The sequence below is a fragment of the Microcaecilia unicolor genome, chromosome 6, assembly GCF_901765095.1.
Source record: "Microcaecilia unicolor chromosome 6, aMicUni1.1, whole genome shotgun sequence".
Classification (NCBI taxonomy): domain Eukaryota; kingdom Metazoa; phylum Chordata; class Amphibia; order Gymnophiona; family Siphonopidae; genus Microcaecilia; species Microcaecilia unicolor.
The window spans coordinates 241,114,325-241,128,814 of NC_044036.1; the positions used below are offsets into that span (position 1 = coordinate 241,114,325).

Genomic DNA, 14,490 nt, shown 5'->3' on the forward strand with positions numbered 1-14,490 from the left:
CTGTTCAGGAGGTGTCGATGCGCTCCACTCTGGACAGCCCGGAACAGCCTCCTCGCCCGGAACAGGTTCTGACGTCGACGCCTGCATCGACCTCTTTGCCTTTCTCTGCAGCCGCTTTGAACGAGAGCCTCCGGGCCGTTCTCCCAGAGATTCTGGGAGAGCTGTTGCGCCCTACCCCTCCGGTACCGGCGGTGCTTGCGCCTCCGGTACCGTCGAGCGTGGCGCCGGCTGGCCCATCGCCCGGGTTGAGGTCCCCGACGTCGGTACCGCGTGCGGTGCCGACTGCGGCCACCTCCCAGGAAGGCTCCCCGACTACGTCGGCGGAGGGAGCTTCGCCGATGCGGGCGAGGGAGTCTACCTCTCGACGCCCCCATCGTGGACGTGGCTCCACCGAGTCGAGCCGGGCGAGGTTGCAGACACAGGTTCGTGAACTTGTGTCTGACACCGAGGGTGAGGCCTCGTGGGAGGAAGAGGAAGACCCCAGATATTTCTCTGACGAGGAGTCTGAGGGTCTTCCTTCTGATCCCACTCCCTCTCCTGAAAGACAGCTTTCTCCTCCTGAGAGTCTGTCTTTTGCTTCCTTTGTCCGGGAGATGTCTACGGCCATCCCCTTCCCGGTGGTTGTGGAGGACGAGCCCAGGGCTGAAATGTTTGAGCTCCTGGACTATCCTTCTCCACCTAAGGAAGCGTCCACTGTTCCCTTGCACCATGTCCTAAAAAAGACATTGCTTGCGAACTGGACCAAGCCACTAAGTAATCCCCACATTCCCAAGAAGATCGAGTCCCAGTACCGGATCCATGGGGACCCAGAGCTGATGCGCACCCAGTTGCCTCATGACTCTGGAGTTGTGGATTTGGCCCTAAAGAAGGCTAAGAGTTCTAGGGAGCATGCTTCGGCGCCCCCGGGCAAAGACTCTAGAACCTTAGACTCCTTTGGGAGGAAGGCCTACCATTCTTCTATGCTCGTGGCCAAAATCCAGTCTTACCAGCTCTACACGAGCATACACATGCGGAACAATGTGCGGCAGTTGGCGGGCTTGGTTGATGCGCTCCCCCCTGAGCAAGCCAAGCCTTTTCAGGAGGTGGTCAGGCAGCTGAAGGTGTGCAGAAAATTCCTGGCCAGAGGGGTGTATGACACCTTTGATGTTGCGTCCAGGGCCGCTGCTCAAGGTGTGGTGATGCGCAGGCTCTCATGGCTGCGTGCCTCCGACCTGGAGAATAGACTCCAGCAGCGGATTGCGGACTCGCCTTGCCGTGCGGACAATATTTTTGGAGAGAAGGTCGAGCAGGTGGTAGAGCATCTCCACCAGCGGGACACCGCATTCGACAAGTTCTCCCGCCGGCAGCCTTCAGCCTCTACCTCTACAGGTAGAAGAGTTTTTGGGGGAAGGAGGACTGTTCCCTACTCTTCTGGCAAGCGTAGGTACAATCCCCCTTCTCGACAGCCTGCGGCCCAGGCTAAGCCCCAGCGCGCTCGCTCTCGTCAGCAGCGTGCGCCTCAGCAAGGCCCCGCGGCTCCCCAGCAAAAGCAAGGGGCGAGCTTTTGACTGGCTCCAGCAGAGCATAGCCGACATCCAAGTATCAGTGCCGGGCGACCTGCCGGTCGGGGGGAGGTTGAAAGCTTTTCACCAAAGGTGGCCTCTCATAACCTCCGATCAGTGGGTTCTGCAAATAGTCCGGCAAGGATACACCCTCAATTTGGCTTCAAAACCTCCAAATTGTCCACCGGGAGCTCAATCTTACAGCTTCCAGCACAAGCAGGTACTTGCAGAGGAACTCTCCGCCCTTCTCAGCGCCAATGCGGTCGAGCCAGTGCCATCCGGGCAAGAAGGGCTGGGATTCTATTCCAGGTACTTCCTTGTGGAAAAGAAAACAGGGGGGATGCGTCCCATCCTAGACCTAAGGGCCCTGAACAAATATCTGGTCAAAGAAAAGTTCAGGATGCTTTCCCTGGGCACTCTACTTCCCATGATTCAGGAAAACGATTGGCTATGCTCTCTGGACTTGAAGGATGCCTACACACACATCCCGATACTGCCAGCTCACAGACAGTATCTGCGATTTCAGCTGGGCACACGTCACTTCCAGTACTGTGTGCTACCCTTTGGGCTCGCCTCTGCGCCCAGGGTGTTCACAAAGTGCCTGGCTGTAGTAGCAGCGGCACTTCGCAGGCTGTGGGTACACGTGTTCCCATACCTCGACGATTGGCTGGTGAAGAACACGTCCGAGGCAGGAGCCCTGCAGTCCATGCAGATGACTATTCGCCTCTTGGAGCTACTGGGGTTTGTGATAAATTACCCAAAGTCCCATCTTCTCCCATCACAGAGACTCGAGTTCATAGGAGCTCTGCTGGATTCTCGGACGGCTCGCGCCTATCTCCCAGAAGCGAGAGCCAACAACTTGTTGTCCCTCGTCTCGCGGGTGCGAGCGTCCCAGCAGATCACAGCTCGGCAGATGTTGAGATTGCTGGGCCACATGGCCTCCACAGTTCATGTGACTCCCATGGCCCGCCTTCACATGAGATCTGCTCAATGGACCCTAGCTTCCCAGTGGTTTCAGGCTGCTGGGGATCTAGAAGACGTGATCCACCTGTCCACGAGTTTTCTCAAATCCCTGTATTGGTGGACGATTTGGTCCAATCTGACTCTGGGACGTCCCTTCCAAATTCCTCAGCCACAAAAAGTGCTGACCACGGATGCGTCTCTCCTGGGATGGGGAGCTCATGTCGATGGGCTTCACACCCAAGGAAGCTGGTCCCTCCAGGAACGCGGTCTACAGATCAATCTCCTGGAGTTGCGAGCGATCTGGAACGCTCTGAAGGCTTTCAGAGATCGGCTGTCCCACCAAATTATCCAAATTCAGACAGACAACCAGGTTGCCATGTACTATGTCAACAAGCAGGGGGGCACCGGATCTCGCCCCCTGTGTCAGGAAGCCGTCAGCATGTGGCTCTGGGCTCGCCGTCTCGGCATGGTGCTCCAAGCCACATATCTGGCAGGCGTAAACAACAGTCTGGCCGACAGACTGAGCAGGATTATGCAACCTCACGAGTGGTCGCTCAACTCCCGAGTGGTGCGCCAGATCTTCCAAGTGTGGGGCACCCCCTGGGTGGATCTCGAGCGAACCACAAAGTCCCTCAGTTCTGTTCCAGGCTTCAGGCCCACGGCAGACTGGCATCGGATGCCTTCCTCCTGGACTGGGGGGAGGGCCTGCTGTATGCTTATCCTCCCATTCCTCTGGTGGGGAAGACTTTGTTGAAACTCAAGCAAGACCGAGGCACCATGATTCTGATTGCTCCTTTTTGGCCGCGTCAGATCTGGTTCCCTCTTCTTCTGGAGTTATCCTCAGAAGAACCGTGGAGATTGGAGTGTTTTCCGACCCTCATCACACAGGACGAAGGGGCGCTTCTGCATCCCAGCCTCCGGTCCCTGGCTCTCACGGCCTGGATGTTGAGAGCGTAGACTTTGCCTCTTTGGGTCTGTCAGAGGGTGTCTCCCGCGTCTTGCTTGCTTCCAGGAAATATTCCACTAAGAGGAGTTACTTCTTTCTATGGAGGAGGTTTGCTGTCTGGTGTGACAGCAAGGCCCTAGCTCCTCGCTCTTGTCCTACACAGACCCTGCTTGAATACCTTCTGCACTTGTCTGAGTCTGGTCTCAAGACCAACTCTGTAAGAGTTCACCTTAGCGCAATCAGTGCATACCATTACCATGTGGAAGGTAAGCCGATCTCGGGACAGCCTTTAGTTGTTCGCTTCATGAGAGGTTTGCTTTTGTCAAAGCCCCCTGTCAAGCCTCCTACAGTGTCATGGGATCTCAATGTCGTTCTCACCCAGCTGATGAAACCTCCTTTTGAGCCACTGAACTCCTGCCATCTGAAGTACTTGACCTGGAAGGTCATTTTCTTGGTGGCAGTTACTTCAGCTCGTAGAGTCAGTGAGCTTCAGGCCCTGGTAGCCCAGGCCCCTTACACCAAATTTCATCATAACAGAGTAGTCCTCCGCACTCACCCTAAGTTCTTGCCAAAGGTCGTGTCGGAGTTCCATCTGTACCAGTCAATTGTCTTGCCAACATTCTTTCCCCATCCTCATTCCTGCCCTGCTGAACGTCAGCTGCACACATTGGACTGCAAGAGAGCATTGGCCTTCTATCTGGAGCGGACACAGCCCCACAGACAGTCCGCCCAATTGTTTGTTTCTTTTGATCCCAATAGGAGGGGAGTGGCTGTAGGGAAACGCACCATATCCAATTGGCTAGCAGATTGCATTTCCTTCACTTACGCCCAGGCGGGGCTGGCTCTTGAGGGTCATGTCACGGCTCATAATGTTAGAGCCATGGCTGCGTCGGTAGCCCACTTGAAGTCAGCCTCTATTGAAGAAATTTGCAAAGCTGCGACGTGGTCATCTGTCCACACATTCACATCTCATTACTGCCTGCAGCAGGATACCCGACGCGACAGTCGGTTCGGGCAGTCAGTTCTTCAGAACCTGTTTGGGCTTTAGGATCCAACTCCACCCCCCGAGGGCCCTGTTTGTTCTGTTCCAGGCTGCACTCTCAGTTAGTTGGTAAATTTTTTAGGTCAATCTCAGTTATGTCCTCGCCGTTGCGAGGCCCAATTGACCATGGTTGTTGTTTTGAGTGAGCCTGGGGGCTAGGGATACCCCATCAGTGAGAACAAGCAGCCTGCTTGTCCTCGGAGAAAGCGAATGCTACATACCTGTAGAAGGTATTCTCCGAGGACAGCAGGCTGATTGTTCTCACAAACCCGCCCGCCTCCCCTTTGGAGTTGTGTCTTCCCTTGAAGTGTATTGTCTTGCTACATACTGGACTGGCCGGCTCGAGCCGGTTTCGGGCGGGAAGACGGCCGCGCATGCGCGGTGCGCGCAGGCGCGCGAGGACTAGCAAAGGACTTTGCTAGAGAAGTTTCCGATTGGAGGGGCTGCCGTGGACGTCACCCATCAGTGAGAACAATCAGCCTGCTGTCCTCGGAGAATACCTTCTACAGGTATGTAGCATTCGCTTTCCCCATGAAACTGTGAAATCATTGTCCTTCATTGTAAAAATAAAAATAACACAATAGAACTCCAGTTGTGGAATTGGTCCGAGCATATGAAAACCACTGCACATATTCAATTGTGATATCTTTCTTACGATGGATCTTTGAGCTCCCTGTGCTGTTCATTCTCTGCAGAAGCTGTTACTCCCAGCGACACCTTGGTTAACGTACAGAGTGTGGAGGATTTTGTTCCCGATGACAGCCTGGACAGTAGTTTTCTGGAGGATCCAACCCCACAGAAAGGCAAGAAGAAAGCTGACTGCCAAGAGCGGCCAGGCAGTGACAGGTAAGGTGATGTCCAAACAAATGCATTGTTAACCTACTGCAAAATAGTTTAGCCATCTTGTAACTTTAGCAGATGTTTGTTTTTCTTTCCTCTGTTCTAAGAGTTAGTTTTCTTCTTGTTGGAAGAATCTTTTCTTGTGAGCATTTTCCTTGTATCCCATTTGAACTTATATTTTTCACTGAGCTCTAGATATTCAACAGTTTACTGGGTTCTTACCTTGTGTACCCCTTTGTCAGTCTGGTTTCAAGATATTCATAATGAATATGCATGAGAGATATCTGCATACAGCAGAGGCAGTGTTTGCAAATATAGCTCATGCATATTTATTGTGGTTATCCTGAATGCTTGACTGGCAAAAGGAGTAAGAAAGAACCAAGTTGAGAACCTCTGTGTTAAGTGTGTATGTGAAAAAATATTTGTGCATTATCTTCTTTGTTGTTAACTAAGACACTATGACTCATGATTCTGCTGAACTGATTCATAGTTCCTGTTCCTTGGGGGAACCAAAGATGTGAGTGCTGTAGAGACAATGCTTTACAGCCTTTTAGAGAGATTAGAGAGAGAGAGAGTGTCCCACAGCATCATTTTCTTACCTAACATGTTTTAGGATTTGGAGGGAGCTGTGATCCATGTGCCTCTCTTGGAATAGCGTCTGATACATGTAAAGGTTTCCTCCCTCCTGATTTCTGATCTTTAAACAAAATGTAATATTAGACAAAGGATCCTGAATTTCATAGATTTGATATACCTTCCTGTGGTAAAACCAAAGCGGTTTACATTTATTATATGCAGGTACTTTTTCTGTCCCTAGTGGGCTCACAATCTAAGTTGTTTGTACATGGGGTAACAGAAGGTTCAGTGACTTACCCAGAGTCACAAAGAGCTGAAATAGGACATGAACCCAGTTTCCCAGGTCGTTAGCCCACTGCGCTAACCATTAGGCTGCGCCTCTACTCCTGAGAACATGAGTAAACATATCACACAGTTTTTTATTTCATTTGTTTAAGGAAATCCAACACCCATATCACCCATGTAAAAAAATAACTGCCCCCTTAGTTACCTAATCAACCAATTGACCAAATATAATTGATAATTAGATTCAGCTGATTGGACACAGGCTTGATTGCAGCAAGCCCTGTTGAATCTAACCCTCACGATATATTGAACCTTACCATGAGAGTGAAATAATCACCATAAAGGTTTTTTTTTTATTGTTTATTTTTTAATTTTTACATCAAAAAGAAATGTTCATCTAGACAATTTCTCCAATATATAACTAATTCTCCGAGGACAAGCAGGCTGCTTGTTCTCACTGATGGGTGACGTCCACGGCAGCCCCTCCAATCGGAAACTTCACTAGCAAAGGCCTTTGCTAGCTCTCGCGCGCCCATGCGCACCAGCGGCCGTCTTCCCGCCCGAACCGGCTCGTGTTCGTCAGTCTTCTTTTGTCCGCGCTCGGGACAGTCGTGTTTTGCCGCCGTTTCGTGCCCCTCAAGTTGACCCTCGCACGTCTTCGTGATTTTCGTTTAAAAAAAAAAAGACTTTTTGGTCTTTGTCCCTTCCCGTGTGTCCAGTTTGTTTTCCCCGGCGTAAGTTTCCTTTCGCTTTCGGGGTAGGCCTGTTTTGTGGCCTCGGTACAGGTTTTTTCTCTCTCCCTTAATTTTGGTGCCTTCGTCGCCATCACGAATTTTGATTTCGCCGGCATGATTTTTCCACCCATGTCATCGAAGTCTCCCAGCGGCTTCAAGAAGTGCACCCAGTGCGCCCGGGTAATCTCGCTCACTGATAGGCACGCTTCGTGTCTTCAGTGTCTGGGGGCTGGGCACCACCCGCAGGCCTGTAGTCTTTGTGCTCTTTTACAGAAGAGGACTCAGGTAGCGAGATTGGCCCAGTGTAATGCGTTGTTCTTGGGCTCTTCGTCGACAACAGCACCGGAGGCATCGACGTCGATAGCATCGAAGTCTTCGACCTCGGCATCGACGGCATCGAGGTTTCGACCCTCTGCATCGTCGGTACCGAGACATCGGAAGTCGGCGTCGGTGGTACCGGGACCTCTGCTGTTGCTGATGTCGTCGGACGGTGGTGCTTCGACTGGAGTGCAGGTGAGGGCTGTCCATTCCCCTGCTGGTGGCGGTGAGCCTTCAGGTGGGTCTCCTCCTGCCCTAAGGGCTCCTGCGGTACAGCCCCCCCTCCCCCCCCCCCCCCCCCCCCCCCCCCCCCCCGAGACCGACCTTCTTCGGCCTCGGCCCCGAGGAAGCGACGGCTGGATTCTACATCCTCCTCGTCGGTACCGGGAAGCTCCGGTGACATGCTTCTTGAAGAAATCAAAGAAGCATCGACACCGAGAGCTCTGGGTCACCGAGGGAGTCGGCACCCAGTAGGCATCGGCACCGGGAGGATCGCTCACCCTCTGTTCAGGAGGTGTCGATGTGCTCCACCTTGGACAGCCTGGAACCGCCTCCACGCCCAGAACAGACTCTGACCTCGACGCCTGCATTGGCTTCCATGTCTTTCTCCACAGCCGCTCTGCACGAGAGTCTCAGGGCTGTTCTCCCAGAGATTCTTGGAGACCTGTTGCGCCCTTCCCCTCCGGTACCGGGGGTGCTTGCGCCACCGGTACCGTCGAGCGAGGCGCCGACTGGCCCTTTGCCCCGGGGTGAGGTCTCCGACATCGGTACCGCTTGCGGTGCCGGTTGCTGCCGCCTCCCAGGAAGACTCCCCGACGATGTCGGTGGAGGGAGCTTCGCCGATGCTGGCGAGGGAGTCTACCTCTCTACGCTCCCACCGTGGCCGTGTTTCCACAGATTCAAGTCGGGCACGGCTTCAGACACAGGTTCACGAACTTGTGTCTGATACCGATGGTGAGGCCTCGTGGGAGGAGGAGGAGGACATCAGATATTTCTCTGACGAGGAGTCTGATGGCCTTCCTTCTGATCCCACTCCCTCCCCTGAAAGGCAGCTTTCTCCTCCCGAGAGTCTGTCTTTCGCGGCCTTTGTCTGGGAGATGTCTACAGCCATCCCCTTCCCGGTGGTTGTGGAGGATGAGCCCAGGGCTGAAATGTTTGAGCTCTTGGACTATCCTTCTCCACCTAAGGAAGCGTCCACAGTACACATGCATCATGTCCTAAAAAAGACATTGCTGGCGAACTGGACCAAGCCTTTAACTAATCCCCACATTCCCAAGAAGATCGAGTCCCAGTACCGGATCCATGGGGACCCAGAGCTGATGCGCACTCAGTTGCCTCACGACTCTGGGGTGGTGGATCTGGCCCTAAAGAAGGCTAAGAGTTCTAGGGAACATGCTTCGGCACCCCCCCGGGCAAGGACTCTAGAACCTTAGACTCCTTTGGGAGGAAGGCCTACCATTCTTCAATGCTCATGGCCAAGATTCAGTCCTACCAGCTCTACACGAGCATTCACATGCGGAACAATGTGCAGCAGTTGGCGGGCTTGGTGGACAAGCTCCCCTCTGAGCAAGCCAAGCCGTTTCAGGAGGTGGTCAGGCAGCTGAAGGCGTGCAGAAAATTCCTGGCCAGAGGGGTATATGATACCTTTGATGTTGCGTCCAGGGCCGCTGCTCAAGGTGTGGTGATGCGCAGACTCTCATGGCTGCGTGCCTCCGACCTGGAGAATAGAATCCAGCAGCGGATTGCGGACTCCCCTTGCCGAGCGGACAACATTTTTGGAGAAAAAGTCGAACAGGTGGTAGAGCAGCTCCACCAGCGGGATAATGCTTTTGACAAATTCTCCCACCGGCAGCCTTCAGCATCTACCTCTTCAGGTAGACGTTTTTATGGGGGAAGGAGGACTGTTCCCTACTCTTCTGGTAAGCATAGGTACAATCCTCCCTCTCGACAGCCTGCGGCCCAGGCTAAGCCCCAGCGCTCTCGCTCTCGTCAGCAGCGTGCGCCTCAGCAAGGCCCCACAGCTCCCCAGCAAAAGCAGGGGGCGAGCTTTTGACTGGCTCCAGAAGAGCATAGCCGATGTCAAAGTGTCTGTGCCGGGCGATCTGCCAGTCGGGGGGAGGTTAAAAGTTTTTCACCAAAGGTGGCCTCTCATATCCTCCGACCAGTGGGTCCTCCAAATAGTCCGGCAAGGATACACCCTCAATTTGGCCTTGAAGCCTCCAAATTGCCCGCCGGGAGCTCAATCCTTCAGCTTCCAGCACAAGCAGGTACTTGCAGAGGAACTCTCCGCCCTTCTCAGCGCCAATGCGGTTGAGCCCATGTCATCCGGGCAAGAAGGGCTGGGATTCTATTCCAGGTACTTCCTTGTGGAAAAGAAAACAGGGGGGGATGCGTTCCATCCTAGACCTAAGGGCCCTGAACAAATATCTGGTCAAGGAAAAGTTCAGGATGCTTTCCCTGGGCACCCTTCTTCCCATGATTCAGCAAAACGATTGGCTATGCTCTCTGGACTTAAAGGATGCTTATACACACATCCTGATACTGCCAGCTCACAGACAGTATCTTCGATTTCGTCTGGGATCACGTCACTTCCAGTACTGTGTGCTACCCTTTGGGCTCGCCTCTGCGCCCAGAGTGTTCACGAAGTGCCTAGCTGTGGTAGCAGCAGCGCTTCGCAGGCTCGGAGTGCACGTGTTCCCTTATCTCGACGATTGGCTGGTGAAGAACACATCCGAGGCAGGAGCTCTACAGTCCATGCAGATGACTATTCGCCTCCTGGAGCTACTGGGGTTTGTGATAAATTATCCAATGTCCCACCTTCTCCCAGTACAGCGACTCGAATTCATAGGAGCTCTGCTGGATTCTCGGACAGCTCGGGCCTATCTCCCGGAGACGAGGGCCAACAATCTGCTGTCCCTCGTCTCCCGGGTACGAGCGTCCCAGCAGATCACAGCTCTGCAGATGTTGAGATTGCTTGGCCACATGGCCTCCACAGTCCATGTGACTCCCATGGCACGCCTTCACATGCGATCTGCTCAATGGGCCCTAGCTTCCCAGTGGTTTCAGGCTGCTGGGGATCTAGAGGACGTGATCCACCTGTCCACAAGTTTTCTCAAATCCCTGCATTGGTGGACGATTTGGACCAATTTGACTCTGGGACGCCCCTTCCAAATTCCTCAGCCACAAAAGGTGCTGACTACGGATGCATCTCTCCTGGGGTGGGGAGCTCATGTCGATGGGCTTCACACCCAAGGAAGCTGGTCCCTCCAGGAACGCGATCTGCAGATCAATCTCCTGGAGTTACAAGCGGTCTGGAACGCTCTGAAGGCTTTCAGAGATCGGCTGTCCCATCAAATTATTCAAATTCAGACAGACAACCAGGTTGCCATGTATTACATCAACAAGCAGGGGGGCACCAGATCTCGCCCCCTGTGTCAGGAAGTCATCAGCATGTGGCTCTGGGCTCGCCGTTACGGCATGTGGCTCCAAGCCACATATCTGGCAGGCGTAAACAACAGTCTAGCCGACAGGTTGAGCAGGATTATGCAACCTCACGAGTGGTCGCTCGACTCCAGAGTGGTGCGCCAGATCTTCCAGGTGTGGGGCACCCCCTTGGTAGATCTCTTTGCATCTCGAGCCAACCACAAGGTCCCTCAGTTCTGTTCCAGACTTCAGGCCCACGGCAGACTGGCATCGGATACCTTCCTCCTGGATTGGGGGGACGGCCTGCTGTATGCTTATCCTCCCATACCTCTGGTGGGGAAGACTTTGTTGAAACTCAAGCAAGACCGAGGCACCATGATTCTGATTGCTCCCTTTTGGCCGCGTCAGATCTGGTTCCCTCTTCTTCTGGAGTTGTCCTCCGAAGAACCGTGCAGATTGGAGTGTTTTCCGACCCTCATCACACAGGACGAAGGGGCGCTTCTGCATCCCAACCTCCAGTCTCTGGCTCTCACGGCCTGGATGTTGAGAGCGTAAACTTTGCTTCTTTGGGTCTGTCAGAGGGTGTCTCCCGTGTCTTGCTTGCTTCCAGAAAAGATTCCACTAAGAGGAGTTACTTCTTTTTATGGAGGAGGTTTGCCGTCTGGTGTGACAGCAAGGCCTTAGATCCTCGCTCTTGTCCTACACAGACCCTGCTTGACTACCTTCTGCACTTGTCTGAGTCTGGTCTCAAGACCAACTCGGTAAGGGTTCACCTTAGCGCAATCAGTGCATACCATTACCGTGTGGAAGGTAAGCCGATCTCAGGACAGCCTTTAGTTGTTCGCGTCATGAGAGGTTTGCTTTTGTCAAAGCCCCCTGTCAAACCTCCTACAGTGTCATGGGATCTCAATTTCGTTCTCACCCAGCTGATGAAACCTCCTTTTGAGCCACTGAATTCCTGCCATCTGAAGTACTTGACCTGGAAGGTCATTTTCTTGGTGGCAGTTACTTCAGCTCGTAGAGTCAGTGAGCTTCAGGTCCTGGTAGCCCAGGCCCCTTACACCAAATTTCATCATAATAGAGTAGTCCTCCACACTCACCCTAAGTTCTTGCCGAAGGTAGTGTCGGAGTTCCATCTGAACCAGTCAATTGTCTTGCCAACATTTTTTCCCCGTCCTCATTCCTGCCCTGCTGAACGTCAGCTGCACACATTGGACTGCAAAAGAGCATTGGCCTTCTATCTGGAGCGGACACAGCCCAACAGACAGTCCGCCCAAATGTTTGTTTCTTTTGATCCCAACAGGAGGGGAGTGGCTGTGGGGAAACGCACCATATCCAATTGGCTAGCAGATTGCATTTCCTTCACTTACGCCCAGGCTGGGCTGGCTCTTGAGGGTCATGTCACGGCTCACAATGTTAGAGCCATGGCTGCGTCAGTGGCCCACTTGAAATCAGCCACTATTGAAGAGATCTGCAAAGCTGTGACGTGGTCATCTGTCCACACATTCACATCTCATTACTGCCTGCAGCAGGATACCCGACGCGACAGTCGGTTCGGGCAGTCAGTGCTTCAGAATCTGTTCGGGGTTTAGAATCCAACTCCAACCCACTAGGCCCATGTTTTATTCTGTTCCAGGCTACACTCTCTGTTAGTTGGATAAGTTTTTAGGTTAATCTCAGTTATGTCCTCGCCGTTGCGAGGCCCAATTGACCATGTTTGTTGTTTTGAGTGAGCCTGGGGGCTAGGGATACCCCATCAGTGAGAACAAGCAGCCTGCTTGTCCTCGGAGAAAGCGAATACTACATACTTGTAGAAGGTATTCTCCGAGGACAGCAGGCTGATTGTTCTCACAAACCCGCCCGCCTCCTCTTTGGAGTTGTGTCTTCCCTTGTCTTTGTCTTGCTATATACGGGACTGATGAACACGAGCCGGTTCGGGCGGGAAGATGGCCGCGCATGCGCGGTGCGCATGGGCGCGCGAGAGCTAGCAAAGGCCTTTGCTAGTGAAGTTTCCGATTGGAGGGGCTGCCGTGGACGTCACCCATCAGTGAGAACAATCAGCCTGCTGTCCTCGGAGAATACCTTCTACAGGTATGTAGCATTCGCTTAAATTGCAAAATAATGCTACAGTCATTTTTTTAACATCCCCTTTCCCATTTACCCCATGCTTGTGCAATACCCCCTAGTATCTACTACTACTATTTAACATTTCTAAAGCGCTACCAGGGTTGCGCAGCGCTGTACAATTAACAAAGAAGGACAGTCCCGGCTCAAAGGAGCTTACAATCTAAAGGACAAAAAGTGCAGTCAGTCAAGATTGAGGCAGTCTAGATTTCCTGGATAGAGGTACAATGGTTAGGTGCCGAAAGCGACATTGAAGAGGTGGGCTTTGAGCAAGGATTTGAAGGTGGGTAGAGAGGGGGCTATTTTACCAACATAGACGGGCCGGGACCAGATGACCATTGTACATAAGTTTCCCAGATACAGTGATAGGGCAAAGAGTGTCCCGTGCGTAAGGCTGTTAATTTAGACATTAAATTAATATAGTCCATCCTATGCAAAATCTTACTGAGGCCTGGCAGGAGTGGTTGCTTCCAAGCAGCAGCAAGCGTCAGTTTACTAGCAACAAACACATAAGCCGCTAGCTGATGTGTAGAAGATTTCACACCTTGAGGTCTGACATGCAAAAGACAATGCTCCATTTTAAAGGGTATTGGACTCCTGTTAAAGCAAACACCAAGTTCAGTACTACAGTCCAGAACGCTTGTGCACTTGGGCAATCCCACCAAATATGAACCATGTCTCCCTCCATGCCGCATTGATGCCAGCATAATGCTGAACTTCCGGGGAATATTTTGGATAAGCGCTTAGGCGTATAATGCCAGTTATATAAAATTTTATGACCATCTTCCATCAAATTACTAGAAATCGAAACTTTAAGTAAAGATTTAAATATACATTCCCATTGCTCATAATCGTAAGAAACACCCAGTGCAAGCTCCCATTTTGACAGATAGTATGTAATTGGTTTTTGATAGGCTAAAAGGGCTCTATATATTCTAGAAATACATCCCTTATTTGCTCCACTCATCATTGCCCATTCCAAAGGTGTTTCATTTAATTTTAGCTCACCTTTGGCTCGCCTAACCATAAAGTCTCGCACCTGCTGATATTGAAATGCGTGGATAGCCTGAAGCCCATATTCCTCTTGCTTATCCTGAAATGAAATAATCTCACCTTCCTCCCAGAATTGACCCAATGTGCACAGACCCATCCTCTCCCAGGAACGAAAGCAGGGATCTATAGACCCCGGTGTAAATTGTGAAGCAAATTGAACATACGTATGTAAAAAATATTTTTGTCCTGGAAAGAGTCACCACGAAGTTTTAAAAAAGAACACTATGCCATGATCAAAGGAAATTTTATTTATTTATTTATTGCATTTGTATCCCACATTGTCCCACCTCTTTGCAGGCTCAATGTGGCTTACAATGCATCATGGGTAGTGGAAATAGAGTGAATATACATTAGTTTTACAGAAGGTTTGTGTTACATGGTGATGAATTATATAATGGTGTTAAAGCAAAAGACATTGTAAGACAGTACTAGAAGTTCAAAAGATTATACAGTTATACATGTTGATCTTTGTGATATATCTTGTCGAAGAGATAGGTTTTTAATAGTTTGCGGAAATTGGTCAGTTCATAGACCGTTTTCAAGTTGCGTGGCAGCGCATTCCAGAGCTGCGTGCTCGTAAAAGAAAAGGTAGATGCATGCATTGATTTGTATTTCAAACTCTTACACTTGGGAGGATGAAGAATG

At 51.7% G+C, this 14,490-nt stretch overlaps 1 protein-coding gene across 1 annotated transcript in view; it reads left to right on the forward strand.

The window, feature by feature from the left end:
- Positions 1-14,490, forward strand: part of RABL6 (RAB, member RAS oncogene family like 6) — a 412,427-nt gene that overhangs the window by 265,425 nt on the left and 132,512 nt on the right. The window contains exon 10 of the mRNA XM_030206942.1: positions 5,188-5,338. Within this exon, the coding sequence (XP_030062802.1) occupies positions 5,188-5,338 (151 nt within the window). The remainder of the gene's footprint in view (positions 1-5,187; positions 5,339-14,490) is intronic.